At 39.3% G+C, this 24,817-nt stretch overlaps 1 protein-coding gene and 1 non-coding gene across 3 annotated transcripts in view; one reads left to right on the top strand and one right to left on the bottom strand.

Annotated features, from left to right (window-relative positions):
- The window catches only part of PLCH1 (phospholipase C eta 1), a 248,790-nt gene that overhangs the window by 63,754 nt on the left and 160,219 nt on the right, over positions 1-24,817 (bottom strand). The window contains exons 7-10 of one of the 2 annotated variants that reach the window (XM_069562069.1): positions 13,735-13,828; positions 11,296-11,499; positions 5,196-5,316; positions 811-982 (exon numbers count right to left, since the gene is read on the bottom strand). In XM_069562069.1, the coding sequence (XP_069418170.1) occupies positions 811-982; positions 5,196-5,316; positions 11,296-11,499; positions 13,735-13,828 (591 nt within the window). Of the gene's footprint in view, positions 1-810; positions 983-5,195; positions 5,317-11,295; positions 11,500-11,822; positions 11,885-13,734; positions 13,829-24,817 lie in introns of those variants that run through there. The other variant, XM_069562058.1, reaches the window with a different exon arrangement.
- Positions 10,935-11,008, top strand: TRNAG-GCC (transfer RNA glycine (anticodon GCC)). The gene has a single exon. It is a non-coding gene; the product is annotated as a tRNA-Gly (tRNA).

Here is a 24,817-nt window from a genome sequence, read left to right as displayed (position 1 = left end):
AAGCCTCCACGGTGCTATTTGGTTTTTGTACACACCTTTTAAAGTAAAATATAACTCCATTTAAATATCAATATTCTACTGCTTTTCCTTAGGTCTTCAGTTTCAAAACAATACAACTATCCAAAATGTTTTTAGTCCAAATACACAAAATTAACTGGGATTAAGTGAATCACATCAGCAATCTGAAATCTCAAGAAAGCTGTCTTCCCGGCTACTCCTTGTATTAATAATATTCATTTCAGGTAGTAGGTTTCCTCTCTGAGAAGATCTGTTCACGAAATGTCATTCTATTCGCCCACTGCTCCTCCGCACACACGAATCCTATGGGGCTTTATGTCTGTGCCTGTGCTCCACTTTGAAGCCAGCTCTTCTCACTTACATAACCCAGGCTGATCAACCATGAAGACTTTTTTTGACAGACAGTTACTGGAGCTTGAAATGGGAGAGAAGAATCTGAAAGAAATGCTTCTGGATATGGACAGAAGGAGCCTCCCCTCTCATGTAATGCTTGTCTCCTGTACACAGGCTTCTCTCCAGTGTGAACCACCACTAAAACATTCAACATTTGGCTCACAGTACTGATGTTCTTGCTTCATAAAAACAACCCCCAAAATACATGTTCAGTCAGTAATCAGTTTTTTCTAAAGGTATGACTATAAATAGATTGGAACAAGGTGCATGCCCAAGTCTAGACAACCCTTCTCTCTTGACTGTTATTGACTCTATTATTCTCTTGATAAACCCATTTTTAGCCTTTGAGAGAGGAAGGGCTTAGTAGGTCATGCGTGCTTTTTATTTCGAGGTACTTACCTTCACTAGGATTTTGCCTTTCAAACTTTGAGGGCTTGGAAGCTGCTTGGTCTCTCCTGTGTCTATAGATGACAGGTCGAGTTTGTCTTGGAATATGCCTTTCAGGTACTGAGCAATTTTCCTTTGCTGCTGGACACTGCAGTGATTCTCAATGGACAGTATGACTGGAAACCTGAAAAAACAGCAGCACATCGTAAAGGCATCGACCACAGCAACTCACAGGGACTTTTGAAAATCATTCCATGTTCATTGTGTTTTTACAAGCCTGGTGACAGCATTTGTTAAAGAGGTGATGATTAAAATGCTTCTAAAATGAAAACAATGAGAGATACATTTTTTAAAAAACACCTCTGGCCAAATATACATTTCCAGGCATAATGGGTAAACTCAATACCAATCCACATGGGATGACTTAGTCTAATATTTTGCATCTCTCTCCCTCACACATATATATGCACACACACGGAACATACATTATGTCTCTTTTACAAGAAAAAATGAGAGAGAAAATTTTGAGATATAAGAAACATAAAGAAAGAAAACTCATAATGTAATTTTGTCTTATTCATTCAAATTCTAGAAACATCTAGGAGACCACTGTCATTAAGTGCATATATTTACTCTAAAAATATATATTTAGTACCCAGCTTGAAAATTACTATTGAGGATAAAATAACATAATGGAATTTGTATCTTATAGTGTCCTATATCAGGCATTTCAAAGTCATTTGTACAGAATTATATACTAGTCTTTACTTTTAAAAAGGAAAAAAAAAATGCAGGCATTCTCCTCCGGCACCCAGGTTTCTGTGCAGAGATGTGAGACCCCAATGAAGTTATTATCACAGACAGCCTGAGGAACCAGGAATGATTACATGACCTTACTCCTCTTTTGACTTTGTTTTTTCCTTGGAAAAACAAATTCAGGCTTATTTTTTCCCCTAGTTTTCCATCATATATCTTCTGAAGTAATAGGCAATAGATTTTTTTTCATAACATACAAACCAATATTTAAATTGCCTAATATGTCTATGTGGAGAAAAAGTTTTATTTCTGGGCTTATATAACAAGCAAGCTCCACAATACAGGCTGTGACCTTCTGAAATTACATTCTATCCTCATTAGTAAATCTCATGCCAGAGGTAATATAAGAGATGAACCTTTGTGGCTGAGGTGGTTTGGTTGCCTAACTATAATTTGTTTACTCTTGTGTCCTCACATGAGTTTCACCCAGTATGTTAGAAAGAAAAAAAAACAACAAACTAGCAACCCTGAGTTGTCTATGAAATCACATCAGGGAATTCTAGCAATTAATTTGAAAATTATCAATCTGTTTACAAAAAGTCTGTGTCTATTAGTATCTAATGATGCTTGGTGTATAAAGCACTGTTTCTCAATGGGAGCAGGGGCAGTTGTGTGGTACCCCTCCCAAAGGGACATTTGTCAACATCTGAAGACATTTGTGGTGGTCACAGTGTTGTGAGTGGGGACTACTACTGGTGTTTAGGGGGCACAGTCATAAATGTACTCATTGTCCTACAATGCACAAGACAGTTCCCCATAACAAAGAATAATCTGGCCCAAAATGTCAGTAGCACCAAGGCTTGAGAAACCCTGGTATAAAGATGCAACTAAAACTTAAGAAAAAGACTGAACTTTTAAAAGGTGTTAACAACTTTGACTATTTTCAATCAAAGTCCTTTTTTCCTAAGTTGTCTTCCAAACTTGAAGTTAGCATGGTCAAGTCACCAGAGTACATAGATAGCAGGTCTTCTCAAGGCTCTACTTCAGGGGCAAATCCTTCAGCAACCTGGCTAAGTTGAGGAGCAGTCAAGGTAAAATGATCCATCATAATTTAGTCCTCAAGATTCTTCCAGGTAGAAGACACCAGAAACCAAGCCTGCTATTCAGCAAGTGTCTCTTATCAGAACAGCATTTTAATTTCATATTTAATTAATGAGAAGACCAAACATTAGAAATTTTAAAGGCCACTAAGGTCTATAAAATTAACTTTACGCAACTGTTAATTTTAATTTGCCTCTTTTTAATGCAGAAGTCATTTCTTGAATATCTGGTATATTGCAGGCACTACAAAATGAATAAGGGGAAGTTTCCTGGTGGCCTAGTGGTTAGGATTCTGGGCTTTCATTGCAGTGCCCCAGGTTCCTTCCTTTCTCGTTCACTCCCTGGTCAGGGAACTGAGATCCCACAAGTCACAAACAGCACTTCCTCCCCCGCCAAAAGAGCAAAGTTTTTTTTTTTTTTTTAAAGAATAATACATAGCCACATATTTTAAATGAGCTCATGATCCTAAAGACATAAAAGGAGCCAAGTCACCAACAATTGCAAGAAAGTGCTGTATGATATGACAGAAATATGCTCAGAGTGCTAAGGACAGAGTAAAGGAGAATTTAAACAAATTGTGGTATGGGTAAGTTTGCCAAAGGGACAATGCCTAAGCAGTCTGCTAGGATGAGCAAGAATTAGGGGGGTGGAATAATGGGGATGACTATCAGATAGAGAGAAGGGCACAGGAAAGGGGGTTGGTGGGGGCGGGGGGTGGAGGCTGTGAAAGCAAGAGGATCCCTAGGGACTCTGAAAACTCAGTGATGGCAGAAGCCGAAGTCCCTGTGGAGCAATGGTGGACGGTGACATAGAAGAGCAAGAGGAGGCCGGCACGGAAGGCATGACTGTACAACAGGGGGCCTTTGAAGGACTTAAAGAAGAATTACAACATTAGCTTATATTTTCAGAAAGAAAGATACTACTCCAGCGTGGAGGATGAACCAAAGAGAAGTGAAAATGAAGAGAAGGCAATGGAGTCAAAAGATAATTTAGCAAGTAGCACTGACAAGACTGGCTGAATCAAGAGTAACTCCCAGTTTCTATAAAATCACTGGTAAGCAGTGCTACCTTCCTAACTAGAGCAAGAGGAAGCTTGGCAGAATGAGATGCTGAGTTCAGCTTGGGATGGAGACTCCGTGCTGGCAGGAGTTTTATCCTTGTTCAGTGCTGTGGCTTCTTACACCTATTATAGTATGCCTGGCTTAGAGTAGGCACCATTAAATAGCTAAGTAAATGTCTGAATAAACAATGAAATGTGTTGGTTTTCAGGTACCTATGAGATACTCAGATGAATTTGTACTAAGAATTTTTCAATATATCTCTGAAACTTAGGAAGAACATTCTCGATATGTAATTGACAAATAACCAAGAAGTAGACCGAAGACACATTGGGAAATAACGACTTTTTTCTTTGTTTTGTGACTATACCACTTGGCATGTGGGATCTTAGTTTCCCAACCAGGCAGCCAACCTGCGTTCCCTGCATTGGAAGTGCAGAGTCAACCACAGGACCATCAGAGAAGTCCCGGAAATGGTGACTATTACAGGAGTGAGAAAATGGACTAGAAGACCATGGGCTAAAGAAAGAGAGTGAGAAGCAATGGCAGCAATAGAGGAGGGAGTGTTTTAATAGAAGACCCCCCCCCTCAAAGCAAGTATTAAGGAGAAAATGTTCACCGTCATCCCATGCCAAGGAAGGGTCAAGTGACATAAAGATTCCAGACACTGCAGTATATATAGGACATCCAACAAGTCTGGAAACCAAGACATTATTATTTTATTGTATTGGCATACAATACTGATGTATGGATGTGAGAGTTGGACTATAAAGAAAGCTGAGTGCCAAAGAACTGATGCTTTTGAACTGTGGTGTGGAGAGTCCCTTGGACTGCAAGGAGATCCAACCAGTCCATCCTAACGGAGATCAGTCCTGGGTGTTCATTGGAAGGACTGATGTTAAAGCTGAAACTCCAGTACTTTGGCCACCTGATGTGAAGAGTTGACTCATCGGAAAAGACCCTGATGCTGGAAAAGATTGAGGGCAGGAGGAGAAGGGGACGACAGAGAATGAGATGGTTGGATGGCATCATTGACTCAATGGACATGAGTTTGAGTAAACTCCAGGAGTTGGTGATGGACGGGGAGGCCTGGCGTGCTGCAGTCCATGGGGTTGCAGAGTCAGACATGACTGAGTAATTGAACTGAACAATACTGATAAGCTGTTTATTATGTACAATAATCTGCATTTCTAAACTTTATGGACACTGTACTCCCTGGGCTTGAGGTCACTCTTTGGAAGAACATGCTGCAAGGAGGCAGCATCTTGAGAGAGAATGGGGTAAGGAATGAAGAGAGCACAAGAAAGCATGGTTGTGGGGCCCATGTTATTTGTTCAGTGTTTCCTTGGGAAGGAGGGAGAGAACCGGGGCAGGAGAAAAGGAGATGTAGCCTCCAAGGAAGCATATGGTTTGATGGCCAAGTTACAGCAGGCAGCGTCCCGTGGGCCAGCTGAGCCTGATTCCCCGCTATGCTTGACTTACTCATTCTTCACAAAGGCATGCTTGTTGATGGTCTCCACAACATCTCTGAAGAGGATCTTTGAAGTGAGCGTGTAACCGTGGTGCACCACTGGCTCTCCGTCCGGGCCATCCCAACAGTCAACTGCCAGAAAAAGGACATCACATCAACAACTCAAAGTTTCTGGTATTTCCCAATATTTCTGGAAATATCAGACATGTATTAAGTTTATTGTTTGAGATGATCATGACAAATATGTCAGACCAAAATGAGTGTTCTGGCATATTTACCAGGATAAGGAATTAAAGATTATAAATGATTTACTGTGAATGCTTACAGTTAAAAAGGAAGTCATAACAATCAGCTTAGCATTTACCAAGAACTCTCATTAGAAACTGATCTAAATCCAAGAGACTCAGAGAATGAACTTGTGGTTGCCGCGGCAGGGATGGTTAGGGAGTTTGGGATGGACATATACACAGTGCTATATTTAAAATGGATAGCCAATAAGGACCTACCGTCTAGCACAGGGCACTCTGGTCAATGTTATGTGGCAGCCTGGGTGGGAGGGGAGTTTAGGGAAGAATGGATATATGGGTATGTATAGCTGGACCCCTTCGCTGTTAACCTGAAACTATCATAACACTGTTAATCAGCTATACTCTAGTATAAAATAAGTTTTTCAAAAAAAAGAAATTGATCTAAATCCAACTGAGTATGCTTGAAGATAGTGATATTTCTTATCAGATTATTTCTCTAATTTTACTTCTTTCACTTTACTGTTCTTTTACGGAGTCTCAATGACCCTCTCAAATCAAAACCAGGGCTTTTCATTATTGTTCACTTAAACTCATTATGTTTTCGTTAGATTTATTTCCATTTTATTAATTCTACAGTAGTTCTAAAATAGCATTGACTTCTGAAGTCCAAATCTTTAGGCCCTGCTAAGAGTTACGTGAACATGGACAAATGATTTAATAATTTAAAGTATTGCTTCCCCATCCATAAAAGGAAAACTAAGAATAAGACTTGAATCATAAGTTTGAGTGATTTACAAATAAGTACCTGTGAAGTTGATTATAATCCTACATGGCACATAGTAATCATTATTGTTATTGATGCTATTGATACTGTTATGTGTATGGACAAACTCACTGGCCCCCAGCTGAAGAAACACAAAAGCTTCCTCATCATCCTCCCTGACTCAGAGTTTGTCTTCCCTTGTTTTACATTCCACTACCAGACTAATTTCTCCAAACACTGCTTTCTCCATGTCATTACTTTGCTTTGAAGCATATTCAGTGCATAACATAGCATCCAGTACATATTATGTACTCAGTAGATATATGTTAAATGCATAAATAAACAGTCTTTGAAAGCTGCTGCCTGCTTAACTCCAAGGTCCCTCCCTATCTCTGGTGCTAGAGACTTGCCATTCAGTTAAGCCTGTCTTCTCTCTGGCCCTGGTTCAGAAAGTGAAAGTGAAAGTGAAGTCGCTCAGTCGTGTCCAACTCTTTGCGACCCCGTGGGCTGTAGCCCACCAGGCTCCTCCGTCCATGGGATTCTCCAGGCAAGAATACTGGAGTGGGCTGGACCACAATTCTCAGCTTCCCTTGCAGTAGGACATGCTGCTAAAATGTGGTGAAGTGATGTGCACCACCTCCACGTCTGGCCTTACACAGTCCTTCATGCTCCTTCTTCTGCTGTGATTTGGAAGTTGTGCTGAAGATGGCACAGATGCTGAGGGAAAGAGCCTGCACCCCTAAATCACTGCCTGAAAGACTCCCCCATTAGGAACAGCTATTTTGGACTTCACATAAGAACTAAACTTCAGTTGTTTTAAGGCACTAGGATTTTAGGCTTAACTGTTTAAAAAACTAGTTAATTAATATCCTAGTCAAACATTTTTTTCTCCTAACAACCAAACTACCAGCCTTCTTCCAGTTGGGCAAGCTTCCTTACATACAACCCTACTTCCATGTCTTTGCTTCTTTCATTTAAGGTCAACTGACACGTCCTCCTTCACTTTGCTCCTTTCAGTCCCAATCCAGGGTCAAATCCTCAATTAAGAATTAGGATCCTAAACAAGGATCCCCCATAGATAACCTTGCCAGCTCTCATGACGTTGCCCTTCCTTATGATAGGGGGTCACAAATTCAAATACCAACAAGAACCTGAAAGTAAAAGCATTAGTCATGTCCAACTCTTTGCCACCCCATGGTCTGCAGCCCTCCAGGCTCCTCTGTTCATGGGATTTCCCAGGCAAGAATATTGGAGTGGGTTGCCATTTCCTTCTCAGATCTTCCCAACCCAGGGATCGAACCTGTGTCTCCTGTGTGGGCAGGTGGATTCTTTACCACTAAGCCACCAGGGAAGTCTTTGGGCCTGAATGAAGTCAAATATATGAAGGTATCTTCTCAGAAGAGAAGCTTCATCCATCTTTTGACATGTATTTTATATTCTTTGTTTGAATACAGACATGAAAAAAATAAAGATGTTTCAAAAGTATGTAACTTACCAATATACCCCAATTTATATCCCATCTTAGAAGAAAAAGGGCATAACAGGGTTCCTCATAAATGAGTTACTATCTTTTGAAAAAGAATGCAAAGTAGTAGGCAATGCCACACTAACTTGATTATCATATACCCCTAAAAATATCTCTTCATAAGTAACCACATTAGTCATGTGGTGTTCTTTTGCTAACATTTGTAATAAGGAGAATTTGCATAGTTGAGGATGGTCTCCTAACATTCACTTTTCAGGTCTATTTTATCACTTGTCTGTTAAATGAGGAAAACAACACTCCCAAATGGTGCTGCCATGTGAATGACTAGCATCCATCAGTTCAGCTCAGTTCAGTTCAGTCGCTCAGTCATGTCCGACTCTTTGTGACCCCATGAATCGCAGCATGCCAGGCCTCCCTGTCCATCACCAACTCCCAGAGTTCACCCAGACTCATGTGCATCAAGTCGGGGATGCCATCCAGCCATCTCATCCTTGGTCATTCCCTTCTCCTCCTGCCCCCAATCCCTCCCAGCATCAGGGTCTTTTCCAATGAGTCAACTCTTCACATGAGGTGGTCAAAGTATTGGAGTTTCAGCCTCAGCATCTGTAGCTGAGTTCAAATGGCCATGAAGACCTCTTGTAAGAGCTAGTGCTGTGACGAGAACGTTGGCAAAGTAGAAATCCTCTAACCAGTTTCCTAGCCACGAGATAGCCAAGCCCATTTTTTCAATCAGACCACACAATAGAGGCCCCCAAAAGCACCCTGACAAAGAGTTGGTCAGATCTGAGGGCCAGCTGAGAGGTTAACATGACAGCTTTTCACAGTGGAATTTAGAAATGTTCCACCCTGATAGCGCTCCCAGAGATAACAGGGAAAGCTGTAAACCGATTATAATGGCAATGCAACATCAGTTCCATAATAAGAGTGAAAATCCCCTGGACAGAACATCCATATTTATTAAGCAACTAGGGCTGAAAATCAAGGGAAGTGAAAGGCCATGTAAAAAAGAAAAATGTTGTCTACGTGATTTGTTGACAAACCCACTTTATCAAAAACAAGACTGATTAGTGTTCCGCATGACATGACATACACCCTGACCAAGGATATTGCTGCAACTGAACTAGTAGGGATGGAAAACACAATATTAACAACACAGAAGCTTGAAAGTGGAGAGATTCTTCAGGTCACAGTACCATGAAGAAACTGTCCAGAAGCATTACTCTCCTCCTCTAAGTACTATACTTGACAAGATCTGCTTCAGAAAATAATCTGTGGGCCTGCAGTTTTTAATCCACCACCTGCTACATTCTATAAATCAGGCTCCTTAAATCCTAGCTGCAGCTGCTTAACAATAAAAACAACTTCATCTGGACCCAAAGTAGATAAAGCATGGCTGGGGCTCTATAGATAGGTGCCTCCGGACCCAAGATTGAAGTGTAAGCTAAGATCTTCATATTACAAGGCTGACAAATTGTCAGGAGAGCACAAAAGATCAGGTTATCAAGTTCTAAAGTCTTTAGGAACAGGTAGATATTTAGATGCCAAGCAAATACCTCCTATTAAAGCCAACCTTCCCTCTGTGCTTTGCATTATGTTTTCTGGCCTTCCTTATGTGACCAGATGGCCTGCATTTGACCTCACCTTGGGCTGGTCATGTCATTCAATGCTTGTTCCTCCAAAGACCACACAGGCTTCCTGGAGAAGCAAAGTGGCGCAGTCAGACAGCTTGAGTTGAAATACCAGCTTCCAACCTTGCCAGCTACGGGACCTTGAGTCACCAACCCTACCCCTCTTCTTAAGGAGATCACTCCATCTTCCTTAGTACTGTGGGAACTAAATGAGAATGTATGGAAAGCAATTAACCAGAACCTAGCCCACAAAAGGTAATGAAATCATGGTGAATTCCCTGTTTCTTCCCAGTACATTAAAAGCTAAGGTGACCACCATAGTTTTAAACAGGAAGCTGAGTATGTACAAAGCGGACCAAGTCTCCCAGATAAATACACTTCTTCTTCTCAACAAAACCTTCCAGAAACAGCAGCTTGACTTTCGCTGTCCAGTCATAGACTATTGCAACAGTGAAAACTTCACACCGAACCATAGAGGATGAATTTGCTGATGCAGGTTTGGGGAGGGAGATATTTGAGAGACTGCAGTCCCCCAAGTGGTCTTGTACATTTTCACCTACACTTACACATGAAGGTCTCTGTAAGTGATCTCATAAACTACCACATAGGAAACTCGGAATTGTGGAATCTTTATCTTGTCTGGATCCTTCTATTGAGTTCAAACATTGTTATTTAACTGACTGATAGGAACGTCTAGATAAACGTTACAGAGTTACTATAAACCCAACCTAGGGAAAGCTGAACTCATCCACTCTCTTCCTTTCAGGCCCCAGAGTAGGTGATGGCTCCATCACTCCTTCCAGCACTCCCCTGCATGCCTTACTTCCTTCACTTTTCTCGCCAGGTCCTGCAAATTTACTTCTTTAATATCCATATAAGCTTCTTTCTCACTTAGTCTAAGCTTTCATAATCTAATCTTCTATAATCCTTCCTTTGAATCATTTCAATAGCTTTCCCACGATTCTCCTTGCCCCAGTTTCACCTCTCTTACCCCTCTACAAACATGTATCACTTAAAAAAATTTCTTCCTACACTGCTGCCCAAGCAATCTTTCTAAACTGCAAGTGTGACCATATCACTGTAGGTATTAAAACAGTTCACTGGACCCTTATTACCAAAGCTAAACCTGAAGCTCCTTATCACAGCACTCATACCCTTTCTCACAGACCCATCTATTTTCCCTGACTGACTTCTTATCTCATTTTACCTCACCCCTTCACTCTCTGTACCCCCTTTCTACCACGTATGCATCAACTGGTAGAATTCTCACACCATATTATTGTTTTTAGTGTCCACTTCTTCTATTAGACACATCTAAAGATGTGAGCTACTTAAAGACAGAAACTATGTCTCACATCTGTGTCCTCACCCCCAGGAACCTCCTAGAACTTTAATAATTGTTGGCTGATTGGCACATCATTAAGTATCTTAAAAATAAACAGTTATTCTAAACTATATTTACCATCATTTAATCAAAAAACTTCCTAGGAAAAACTTCCATGTTCATCACAATTTTTCAGCACCTGAAGGTGTGCCTCCCAATTGCTAGTACATATCTCTCTCTCTGCTTGAACTGTAAGGGGGAGACAGGATTATGAATTAAGAATGACTTTACAGGGGGACTTTCCCCTGGTGGTCCAGTGGCTAAGACTCTGCACTGCCAATGCAGAAGGCCTGGGTTCAATCCCTGGTCAGGGAACTAGATTCTGCACACCGCAACTGAAAAAGGACCCTGCATACTATAACTGGAAGATCCCACATGTCCAAATAAATAAATGTTTTTTTAAAAAGAAAGGAAGATCACAGGCAGTGACCATCCTGCTTACTCTTTTAAAAAAAGAAAGAAGAAGAACCAATTTATAATTAGTGGGAAAATGATTTTAATTAGTGTGAGTACATTTTTTAGGTCTCCATTATTTCCACTAGACTTTACTGACCAAAGGACATGTTCATCAACACACACTGGTGCTCAGACAAGGCACGCACCTTCCACACAGCGACAGCCCTCCTGCAGCACCCGCGCGTACATGTCCACTTTGGACTGAGACAGGAGCTGGTCCCCAGTCAGGTATGTGTTGTGGGAGGAGGCAATGTAGTAGTTGCACAGTGGCTGATCCATGTCCTGGTACACTTCATGATGCAGGGGGTTAAAGATGTCACAAGCAGGACTACGCATGAAGTTCGTGAAGCCTTTGGAAGAGAAAGGGAAGTGTTATAGCTTCGAATCCAAGGACTTCCCTGGTGGTCCAGTGGTTAAGACTGCCTTCCAGGGCAGAGGGTGTGGGTTCAACCCCTTGTTGGGGAATTAAGATCCCACTGACCTCGAGGACAAAAAACCAAAATCTAAAACAGAAACAGTACTGTAACAAATTCAACAAAGGATTTAAAAAATGGTCCACATAAAACAAAAAAAAAGTCTTCAAAATAAATAAGTAAATAAAGCCTATATACTTACCTGACTCCAACGAGTACAAAAGAGATCAAAATTTGTCCAGAGTGCTTATCTTATTTACCTTCAGGACAACCTTTGCAGGGAATACTGAGGCAATAGGGGGATTGCCCAGGTCAAATAGTGTCAAAAACTGCAGTGTGACTTTGGGGAGTAGCACTTTAAATGTAACCTAAAGAAAAACAGACTTTTTAAGAATTTTGATTGGGGGAGTGAGCAGCTTATTGCAAAGCTATTCAGTAACTTCTGAGCTCCAGCTGTGAGTATGCAGTGTGACCTACCAGATGCAGTGTTAAAGCCATATTTATCCAAAGTGATATACTGATCAACAGCAATCTGATAGGTTGTTAAGCTGATTTGAAAAACAGTATTGTCTGTGTCATAGTGGAGGTAAAGGTCAGGAATTAGGCATAGCCTAAAATCAGGGTATGATTATTTGACTATGAAGCTGGTTTGGGAAGACGCTGCTAATGGCCAGCACATTTGATAAAAGTGATAAAGTGCTATAAGATTATGTAGAAAACTCTATCAGTTTTTCTACAGTTTTTCAAAAACATAAGTGTCTGGGTAGGAGAGGCATTCATTAATACATCAACAAATATGTAAATGTCCTACAAGTACTTAAATGATCACTGTTGCTGCTAAGTCACATCAGTCGTGTCTGACTCTGTGTGACTCCATAGACGGCAGCCCAACAGGCTCCCCGTCCTTAGGATTCTCCAGGCAAAAACACTGGAGTGGGTTGCCATTTCCTTCTCCAATGCATGAAAGTGAAAAGTGAAAATGAAGTCACTCAGTCATGTCCGACCGTCAGCGATCCCATGGACTGCAGCCTACCAGGCTCCTCTGTCCATGGGATTCTCCAGGCAAGAGTACTGGAGTGGGATGCCAGTGATCACTAGGGTAAATCATTTCAGCTCTTCAAAAATCCTGTGGTAAAACCACCGGTAGATATCCTGGGAAACTCTGGAGAATTTCTTTATGCTTATCTTCATGGTTACGGACATAACTTAGAAAGTATGTTTAATTCCATCTCTTAAGGCCCTACACCAAGGAAGTGATTCATTTATTGATAAAGAAAGGTCCAAAGTAGTTTATCTTCTTTCATTGTTTTTAAAATAGCTTTTAATTATAAACATTAAATCATTTCTCTTCATTTTAATTAGCCTCTGTCCCCGGAAATAAACATACAGTATCAAAACCCCCTTGTCCACACTGAGCCTGTTTGGGGAATAGGAGGCCAACAATCAAAACTGGTGAGATAAAACATGGCTTCAAATGCTCTTGTGGGCAGTGGGGGGTGCCAGTGGTTTTTTTTTTAAATTAAGATTATCTGTTCTGCCTAAGACGTGTTCTCTTTTGGGTAGCAGACTACAGTTCATTTCCCTATATATTTTAAATACATGGAACTTACAAATACATGCAGCTATATACATACCATTTCATTCATATGTAAAAACCTAGGAGCTAGATTCTGAGTATAGAACTGTGGGCAAATTACTTAATTTCTTTAAGCCTTACTTTCTTCAACTATAAAATGAGATAGTCATTAACAAAATTTTCAGTTCCTACAACCTCTCTACCACTACCAACTAAATAAAACAAGTTAGTTGCCAACATTTTAAAAGAAGCATGTTTGTTTATTTTTAAGACCAAATTCTCCTTCCTTAGGTTGAGACTATTTCTAAAAATTGGGCATTTAAGAAAAGTCAAAATATTTCTTGGCATATATTATACATAGTGGCATCAAGCTGACTTGCTCAGAGTGGAAAATGCTATTGTCATTGCAAAAGCAGGAGAAACACCAAGATCATGACATCTGATTTGTAGGAAATTATGTGTGTGTTGTGGATTTTGTTTGAATCATCTGTAATTCCAAGGATATCTCCCGGTTTCTTTTCCTAAAAATTTTGCTAGAAGGTAGCTTAACAATACTGAATGGAGAAATGAGAAATTAAGAGTATTAATTATTTTACCTTCTATGCCAAGGACATTTTTCGCCTTATTTTCTTCAGAAACTTCAAATTTCCTTATGATGTCAATACAATAGTCTGTTGTCACATTTGTCATCTAAACAAAACAGAACAATAGTAGAGAACCTGCAGTTTCATGAGATATTTTCCTCCATGCTAAAAAGGCACATGGATTTAAGTATTCTTGATACAATGCAAAATGGTGAAATGCGCAGTGTTTGAGGTTACTTGTGTCATAACTACTTAATCTTTGGAAAATGATTATGAACTCAGTATTCTTCTGCAGCTTTTGGATTTAATCAGTGAAAATAGTCCTTCAACTATTAGACCAATGTTCTCCATGAAGCAATAAGATTAATAAGACCACGTCAATAATCAGTGCAAATACATGACTGAAAATCCACTCACTATAAGCCAGTAGCTAGCAAAAGTAATGCCTTCCATACAAACACTGAAGTTGGCTAATCATAAATTGTATGTAAAAAGAAAATGACTCCCTACCAAAGCATAATGTTCTAGGTAAATCCACCTGTGTGTATATATTACAGATCCTTCCACCAATTCATGGGAGCAATCTGCCATAGTGATTCAAGAACATAAAGGTTAGCAAAAGAAAATAAAAAGGTAGGTGAGAACTCTGGAATGAGAGTGCTTATATTCAAATCAACTGCCTCATATTAACATATAACATGTGCTCTTAATATTCAAATTAACTGCCTTACTTAAGAACATATGTACCAGTGTGTTCTTACATAAGTCACTCCCATTCTCTGTGGCTACCTTATAAGGTAGCTGTGAGGATTAAATAGATTAATAAATCTAAGAAAAATGTATACTAATAGTACTGAATTAGTCTGAAGTTTGCTCCCTGATAGCTTAGTTGGTAAAGAATCCATCTGCAATGCAGGACACCTCGGTTCGATTCCTGGGTTGGGAAGGTCCCCTACAGAAGGGATAGGCTACCCACTCCAGTATTCTGGGGCTTCCCTTGTGGCTCAGCTGGTAAAGAATCTGCCTGCAATGTGGGAGACCTGGGTTCTATTCCTGGGTCAGGAAGGTCCCCTTGAGAAGGGAAAGGCCACGCACTCCAGTATTCTGACCTGGAGAATTCCATGGACTGTATAGTCCATGGGGTTGCAAAGAGTCGGACACGACTGAGCCACTTTCACTTTGCTGCAAGTACATTACATGCTTACTGTGTTACTAGAAAATCAAACTCTGAGAATAATCTCTTGAATAGTAACAAAGGATGTGATATTTTGATCAAAAATTCATTCAGTCCCACAATTGAACAACAATATTTAAATATACTAACGAATAACAATAGAAGATAAGTTGGGAGCCAGTATTTTATATTTCTATGATATTCTCAAAAATTCCATTACCTCTTAGGTTCAATACTTATGTTCTAGTGAACTCTAAATTCAAACCATCTATTTAATATCATTCAAATTTTTGCAGGGGAAGAAAAAGCTCTACAATGCAACCATTTTTGCATGTTTGAAAGAGCACAGAATGCTTTGTTCCCCTAAGGCTAGCTGCATTCTTTGCATAAATTTTATAGTCTTTACTGCATGCAGAGGCCTCCTTAGCAGACATCACCCCAAAATACATAAATACATGATATCATGCTACCTGTGAGTAACTTGACTGAGCCAGTCTGGCTTTTGACTAACTCATTGATTCATCTGTTATAAGCTAGAGACTTATCACATACAGTTTAAAAGATAATTTCTCACAAAATAAAAAAAAAAGATAATTTCTCACAAAATAGAAAGAAATTGATTTTAAAAAATTGTATTTCCATTGGAAGACTGAGTTTACATTGCAATTATTTGGTTTATGAGGCCATTTGTTCAGAGACATCAGGGCCTTGCACTAGCCTCAGTCTACCAGGAGCCTGTGAGATCTAAAAACAAAATTCAAGCAAACAACAAGAAAAAAAAATCCTGGCATCCTAGGATGGAGTTAATTGCCCATGAGAACATGTTACTAGCTCAAAACACAAAGAATGTGCTGATGAAAATCATCATATTTGAAAAGTATTCATTAAATTAGTGAAAATATCAGTAGGCATTCTAGAAAGCCCACAATTTTCTGAGCACCATATAAAATTAATGAGCTAATCGAAAATACAAGTATTAAGGGTTAACTCATTGAAATACAGTAAAACCTCATAACAATGAGGATGGAAATGTAAGCAAATCAGTTCCCATCCTTCTTCCAGCCTTGCTTTCTTTTAATTAACCTCCCAAGAGCAAAATCCTGCACTTAACACAATTGAGTTTTCCAGACCTCACTTGGAAAGTTATATTGGGATTTCACTGTATGAATGAAGGTTCAACATACATTAATACTCTTTAGTGTCCTTTCCCCCCTTGTTTTGTGTTCTATTTGACATGAAGGATAAGATGAAATAGGAACATTTTCTTCCTCTTTCCCATGGAGTTCACTTGAAAGTCTTGTTTGCTATCAATATCAGAGCCCCTCACTGTCTCTTAACACTGATGACTGTTTATTCTATACAAGGCAAATGGTGTAAAAAAGAACTTGAGGAAAACTTGATAACATGTTCATAATGTAATCAATGCTGTGCAGTTTATTAAAAGTTCTTACATCCATAATCTTTATAGTTCTGGTAAACTTAGTATTTTTATCTTCATCTTGTAAGTAGGAAAATGGACACAAAGAATGGTTACCTATCACAATCAATCAAACAATCGTTATAAAGCAGAACAAAGTTTCAAATTTCAACTTTCTGAATTCAAGTCCAAAGCTTTTTCTTTTATGTTATATCTATTGTCTGGGTGTTTTTCTGTATTTCTACTGAGAAATTGAAATACTTTCCAAAGTGAGTATTTTTTTTAGTATAACTGAAATTCCCACATTTTACCTTAACTTCTGAAATTTTTGTAACTTTCAAATCCATTCATTTGACTTCTTTGATAATTCCAGATTGGAATGATTCCCCAAACACAAAATCATAATATAATTTGTAAAGAATTTCAACATGGCTAAACTCTCTTCCCTTTATTTTTACCAAAGTAACATATTCATAATTAAGCCAGTCAAAACTAAGGTGTTTATGGCTAAAAGCAGAATTTCCCCTCTATATATATAGAGCCACTGTCCAGAGGTAATCATGCCAACATCTCTAGATACTTCCTGTGGAATAAGTCTTTATCTTCTTAATTATTAGGTATATGATGCTATTTCCTGTTTCATACACTTTAAACATTATATCTTTTTACTGTTTTAAAAAAAAGACAGCTCTTTGGGGCCAGCAAAACTTTCTCCATCCATCCTCCTAGTAGAGTTATATTTTAATTTTTACTAAACTGCTAATATAACTCTCCAGGGTATGCAAATGTTAACACTGAGTCTACTGTATAATCTGGTTGTGCTTCTGCTCTAGAATTTTTTTCTGATTTAATTGCTGAAATTCCCACCCATCTGTTTAGTTTACAATGTTCCTATCACAAATTTTTCCCAGTGACTCTAATGGTATCTCAGTATTATTTTCCACATCAAGGCAACAGGTAATCCATGAATTTCATTTTCTCCTCTATAAAGGTCCTCCTTCCAGGCTGGTTGAGTTCTAGAACTTACTCAGCTTTTTGTCCTAACTTCATTGTGTCATTCTTATCGAAGAGCATTTGAGAAGAAAATCATTTATTTCTTGTAGGTATTTTTGTGTGTTATCTGTTTTTTTAATTCTGTGCACACATTTGGTTGACATAGCCAGGCAGAAAATTCTAGGTCAGAAATCATTGCTTAATTTTTTTTTTTTGGCTTCCGGAATTACTGTTGAGAAGTCTGAAGCCATTCTGATTCCAATTCTTTCCAGAGGACCTATTTTTGTTTGTTAATTTGGTAAGGGATTTTTCCCCCTTTATGCAAGCTTTTAGGGGTTCACTTTAACCTTAGCATTGCAAAATTTCACTGTGATTTGTCTCTATGTGGATCTTTCTATATTCACTGTGCTTGGCACTCAGTGGATGTCAGCAGTTTAGACACCCCTACCTTTTGGTGCTAATCATCTTTTAATTACTTGTTTGATAAATATCCTCCCTTCTAGCTCATCTTTTTCTGTAACTCCTATCATTCAGATAGCAGACCTTCAGGATTAATCTAATTATTTTCTTCTTATTTATCTATTTCTTTGCTGTATATTCTCCTTTTGGGGAAATTTTCTCAACTTCATCTAAGACAACTAACAAATGTAGTTCCCTGCTCTTCTCTTCCTCTGAGTCTTCTTTTCTCATAGCACCTTGCTCTTTCTTCATGGAGGCAACTTTTTTAATTACTCTAATGCATTAATGTCAGTTTCTAAAGTTTCCTTCCCTGCATTGTCTCTTTCCTCTAAGTTTCCTGAGTTACTTGTTTGCCTTTGTCTCTTTCTTTATAGCAGAGGATTTCCTCAAATGTGTGGTAAGCCCTGGTTATTTAAAGCTCATTTTTTAAATCAACTATTTAAAAACCCACTTAAAACTAAGGCAAGGAAAAATTGGTTGAAAGCTGTGTTCTTGAGCAGAGCTTAGTGACTAGTAAGCTTCACTGTAGAGTTCTCCGGTGGGACTCTTAGGAAATTTCTGATGTAAATATCTTTGTGGGGGGTGGGGAGGTTCCCCTTGAGTTTATCTCCTAGAGCTGGAGACACAGGGGGACAATCCATTCCATTTCTCTCCCCTTGCTTCTGGTGCTGCTGGCAAACCCTGGCTTGAGGCTTCATAACTACAGTCTCTGCTTCCATCTTCACATAGCCACCTTCTTCTTTCTGTGTGTCTGTGTCTTCTTTTCTGTTGCTTATAAGGACACTCATCACTGGATTTACAGTACACACGAAATTTAGGATAATTTCATTCAACACCCTTTAGTACATCTGCAAAGACCCTACTTTCAAATAAGGTCACATTTACAGATACAGGGAGTTAGCACTTGGACGTATCTTTTCAAGCTACTATTTAACCTACCAAAGTTTGTAATATTCCTCTAAGGAAATTTTTCCAGTGTCCTACTTGGAAGGGATAAACCCAAGATCTGAACATTGGGAGAGGACTGTGGTTCTCACACTTCAGTTCAGTTCAGCTCATAAATATTCACTTAATCTTTGTACTCATTATCCATTTCCAAAACTTAAGAGACTTAAAACAACCACTACTAACTTGTTCACAACTATGAAGGATGGTAAGTGGGACTGGGTCCAGCCACACAATTATTCTGTTTTCACCTGGGTGGTTTCTAGGTAAAAATAGGCAGCTAGTCACATGACTACAGTCATATAGTCCAAAATGGCTTCACCAACATGACTGCAGTTGCTGTTGGCTGGGCCTCCTTATGTGGTCTCTCCTCCTCGAAGAACGTACCCAGCTTCCTCACATGATAGTCTCACAGCCCCAACAGGGGACAAAGGGAACTGCCAAGGCTCTGAAGCTTACATTCCTTGTACATTAATAATGCAATAATCCACTAGTCAAACCAAGTCACGAAGTCAGCCCAGGTTCAAGGGGCAGAAAAATAGACTCCACTTCTTGACAGGCAGAGAAGCAAAGTCATGTTGTACAGCAACACACATACAGGGACACGGGGACTACTGTAGCCATCTTTGAAAACTGCCTGACACATCTCCTATGTTTCAGGGCCCTCACTCGGGTGTGCCTGGCATGACTTAGTCCAGAGTCTTCTGGTCCACCCTCCTCCGGTTCTTAGCTTCAGTTTCATGCCAGGGTGTAGAAGGGACAACTGCCCTGCTACCACGGGGATGGGAGAGGATCTGGAGCCCCAGCATCATCTGGATCAGACTTCCAACCAACGCTTGTGCTTTCAACCCCTGCTCCTCTCCTGTTTTCAGAGTATTGCGTGAATTTCATTCTTGAGCTTTCTTGGGTTCTTCAGGCAAATGAACATGTTTGGTGGTTTCTTGCTCTGTGGGCTTGGGTTTCAGTGCTCTGAGGTCTCCTTTAGATCAGACAAGTTTCAAGATATTGCTGTTTCTGTATCCTCTCCTACTCTCTTTTTCCTTGTGGTTTTACAGGGAGCAGGGGTCTTTTTACTATATTTTTTTGGCAGTTTCAGGAGGGAGCAGGGAAACATCTCTAGATGAATGGTCATTCAGTTTCCAACTGAAAAAGACAACCGCGATAACTGTTTATCTCCCCAAAATGGCTACTCTAACTCATCCAAAAATTAAGGTACAAATTTCAAAGCATTTAAACACAAAGCTATTTCATAGAAAATGTCTTTTGGGGACTGTATTCAAGAGAAAAAATACTACAAGACACAATTACTCTGAACAGTCTCTCAACTGCTTTAATTGCAAATGATTAAGGAAAATGAAACAGATTTGGGAAAGGCTCTTAATGGAATGCTTTTTATGATGAGGAGAATGCTTTAAAAATAAAAGATAAAGGAACACTAACACCAGAAAGGGATAGTTCTAGCAGAGAAGAATTTATAATTATTTCCCACAAGAGAGGTGATATTAGAATGATCATGACTCTCACCAAACCAGTCTGGATTCGGTAAAGGGTAATGAAGGGAGAGGGGGAAAATGACACTTATATAATTGGATCAGAAGAATCAAGGGTATATTTCAACAGAAAAAAAAGAAAAAAAAAAAAGGAAAATAAGCAACTGTTGGAACCACCAGAAAGGGATAATATATAGGTCTGTGTCATATAAAGTTCAATAAGAAGAGGGCCTTCTAGCATGGGATCACAAAAGTTCTGAAAATTCCCCTGGAATTAACCAACCACATGCATATTTCAGATAAAAAGCCATACATAAATAGAAATCTGCTTTTGACTCATCTATGGCAGTGCCTTTGCTCTTGGTTAAGAGCTAGAAGCATCTGCAAATTATAAAGATGCTTCAATATTCCTGCCTTCTCTTCCTCACTCTTCAATACATAAGAAACAAAAGGATTAGAAAAAATGTAAAGGCTTGCTAAGAAAGGCTGTCGAGGAGGGTGGAGGGAATGAAATCAGATTTTTACTCCTAAACCAAAACTCTGAGAAGAATCAAACACAAAATACATTCAGCCCCTGGGAAGGAATGGAGATGCAGATGTGGAGAGCGGACTTGTGGACACAGCGAGGCGGGGAGAGAGTGGGATGAATGAAGACGGCAGCATCAATTACACACAATCAGGTAGAAGACGGATGGCTGGTCCCTTTCTTCTCTGTTAGGTCTATCCCTTTCTGGGAGGTTGCTGAGTAGCACAGGAAGAGCCCAGTCTGCTGCTCTGTGATGACCTGGAGGGATGGGATGGGGGTAGTGGGGGAGTCTAGGAAGGGAGGGGATGTATTTATAATTGTGGTTGATCTGCACGGTTGTATGGCAGAAACCAACACAATACTATAGAACTTAAAATATACATATATGCATATATATATTTAAATGTTTTTTAATAGAAAAACTGGAAAAGGGTCTCAATCAACTCTTGTACTCTAGAACCACAGACTAATGGATGTGTGTGATATTGATCTGTGGATGCAAGGAAGTGACAGAAGGGAAAATCCAGCCAACTGGCTTTTTCCTAACTGGCACTTCTTCATGGATATAAAAGACAGTGAAAATTTCTCTGGGCACATGGTATTTCAAGGATGAAAGTCCTAATTAAACAGCAGATGGACTTGTCAAAGTCATCAATTCAATTTTCAAAGTGCTTCAGTGAAATAAAAATGTCTGGCCTACAGGCCAATATTTGAATTCCCATAATCCTGGACAGCATATGTGGCCAGCAGTGATATTTCATTTCACAACTGAGTAAATCTGTAAAATTTGAATACTCTGGTGTCTACACTAATCTGATGCCATCAGAAACGAATGAATTACTGCCAGACAGATCACCAAATTGCCTCAGATTTGTTACACTGTGAAAATCCCAATTCAAAACCCAAAACCCTACAAAACTCTGGACTAATGACTCCTGCTGCACACTTAGATTATGTCCAATTTTTCTCTCTGTTAAAAAATGCTGAAATGTACAACTTGATAACTTTTTTCTATGCACAACTGTTTCCTTAGGATGAATTATTAGAAGTAAAATGGATTGGTCGAAGTTTTATATATTATGTAAAAATTGATAAATAATAAAACTACCATATAGAAAGATTGTATCATTTCACAACTTCACCAGAAATATATGTATACCATGTTTCATACTATATTTTAACCGTTATTAATTTGATGGCTGAAAAATGGCCTCTTGGTTTTACTTCACATTTTTTAATTACTAGTGAAGGATGAACATTTTTAATGTTATTGACATTGTAAAATTTTTTATGTTTTGCACATTTTTCTACTGAGTATTCACTTCTCCCCTCAATAGTCTGTACAGCACTTTCTACGCTAGGGAAATTCACTATTTCTCTCTTTTGTATATTGCATTTTCTGAGTTTGAACCTGACATTCATTTTATCATGTTTGATATATTGGACCACATATAAAAGTTTCAGAACACTTAATATTTTCCTTATGGTTTATGCCTCTTGATACACGATAATTTTTAAAATTTATTTTGTGTTAAATCCACATGTAGCTTCAAGCTACTTTAGAAAATTAAACTGGAAATGGGTAATCACCTGCCAGAAGCAGAAGTCACAGAACAGTGGCTTCTATTTTGCCCAACTAAAATTTGCTGATTGAATGTCAATATAACAAAAGGAGGAAAAAATACGTGCCCCTTAGCAAGTGATATCCACTACTGCTGTTCAGCTAGATTGGGTAAATTCCACCAGCACAAATGAATTTGAAGTCAACATCTTTAAACATTTTAATTTTTCACACTGTTGTGCTTTCAAATATCTCTGTCAAAGGGCTTTCACATTCATCACCCCTATCAGTTTTCAATCTGACACTGTGAGGTAAGGAAAGTAGGTATTAACTCCCCTTTTTACAGCTTAGGAAACCAAGGCTCAAAAACAATATTGATTGGCCTGTGTAAGATTCTCCAACCAATAAAGCTTACTGAAACTAACACAATATTGTAAAGCAATTATCCTCGAAGTTTAAAAAAAAAAAAACAAAAACAACTTGCCAGATGTAAAATGCAGACCTTCTAGACCCCTCGTCTAATGGTCTCTCTACTATACTAGGAAGGGTTCTTCTGATGAGAAAGCGGGAGTAGTTACAATTGCAAGAAACAGGGTAATAGAGATTTAGAAACTCATATTCTCTGGGGGGAAAAAAATTCTTCTATTACTCCATTCCCATTTTCTACTTGTCTTAGAGCTAACTTTGTTAATGGAGAAGCTCAGCCTTTGCCAAATTATCAAACTAATTTAGTAACTGATTATGATAAAACATTTTGCTAATACTGTCTGGCTTAATCCTTAAGAAAGCAACAATGAAATTTATAAATCTGTTATGCCTAAAATGTATGTGATGGTGGTAATGGAACAAAGTAAAATATTACCAGGTCTAGTGTCTTTTTTCTGACACCACCGAATCTCTGATTCTCTGACACCAACTGGGTTCCAATGATGCAATTCAGTTCTGACACTGACCACCTGGAGTTAGCATTAGACCTTACAAGACTCAGGCCCACAGGCTGCCCCTATTTCAGATGCCAGCCACAAATGAGGTGCTTAGGCTACCCCAGTTCTACCTGACCTATTAACAAATTTGGGAGTTCTGTCAAGGAATAATCAGAACTGGAAGTGGGTTAAAACTAAAAACAGATTTTAATCATTAACTACTGCAAAAAGGGGAAAGGAGAACCCAGTACAGAACTGATTCAATTTTGAATACAAGCAGAGATTTACAGCCAAGGATCAGGGATCAGTGGAAGAAATCCCAGACAGAAGTGGGGATTTTGGCTACCTAGCCTAATAGGTTTCTTCCTGAAACGCAGGCCAAGGTGATCAAATATCACCAGGACATAGCGGTAGATGAAGAATTTTATCAGACATCGAAGGTGACAAGATGTCAAGGATAGAGATTCTTGTTAAACAGACTTAAGAATTATTGCTACAACTGGATTCTTAAGGGCAAGGCCAAAGGATGGAACCCAGTAGAAAAAGTGGCTCCAAAGAGCCTGCCTAGAGTTTGTTTAGTTAAGGAGAAAGTCTTTGTCAGTTCCTGTGACTCAGTTTCTAAGATTTACAAGAATGACTTATGGAACTCAGAAAGGTGCTTTAGTTCTATTACCAGTTTATTATAAAGTATACAACTCAGGCACAGCCATATGGAAGAGATGCATAAGGCAAGGTGAGAGGGAAGATATTTACCAATGAAGTACTATTTTGCTAGTTAAGAATTATGTCATAGGGCAGATGAATGGATAAAGAATTTGTGGTACCTATATACAATGGAATATTACTTGGCCATAAAACAGAATAAATTTGAGTCAGTTCTAGGTGAATGAATCTAGAGCCTATTATTCAGAGTGAAGGAAATCAGAGAAAAACAAATATTGTGTATTAAAGCATATATATGGAATCTAGAAACAATGGTACTGAAGAACCTATTTGCAGGGCAAGAATAGAGATGGGGACGTAAAGAATAGACCTGTGGGCCCAGTGGGGAAAGGAGAAGTGAAGTGAAGTCGCTCAGTCGTGTCCGACTCTTTGCGACCCCATGGACTGTAGCCTACCAGGCTCCTCCCTCCATGGGATTCTCCAGGCAAGAGTACTGGAGTGGGTTGCCATTCCCTTCTTCAGGGGATCTTCCCGACCCAGGGATCAAACCCGGGTCTCCCGCATTTCAGGCAGACGCTTTAACCTCTGAGCCACCAGGGAAGCAAGGGTGGGATGAATTGAGAGATTGGCATTGAAACATGTGTTAGCATACATAAAACAGATAGCTAATGGGAAGTTGCTATGTAACACAGGGAGCTCAGCTGGTGTTCTGTGACAACCTAGATGGGCTGGGGGTGGGGGGAGGGAGCATCCAAAGGGAGGAGACATATGTATACTTATGGATGACTCACATTGTTATATGGCAGAAACCAAGACAACGATGTAAAGCAATTATCTTCCAACTAAAAAGAAAGAACTATGTCATAGGAGACTTCCCTGGTGGTCCAGTCAGACTCCATGCTCCCAATACAGGGAGCCCAGGTTTGATCCCCAATCAGGGAACT

Source organism: Ovis canadensis, chromosome 1 (genome assembly GCF_042477335.2).
Source record: "Ovis canadensis isolate MfBH-ARS-UI-01 breed Bighorn chromosome 1, ARS-UI_OviCan_v2, whole genome shotgun sequence".
NCBI lineage: Eukaryota > Metazoa > Chordata > Mammalia > Artiodactyla > Bovidae > Ovis > Ovis canadensis.
The sequence above is the reverse complement of the archived record's forward strand: the minus strand, read 5'-3'. Positions and strand labels throughout refer to the sequence as shown.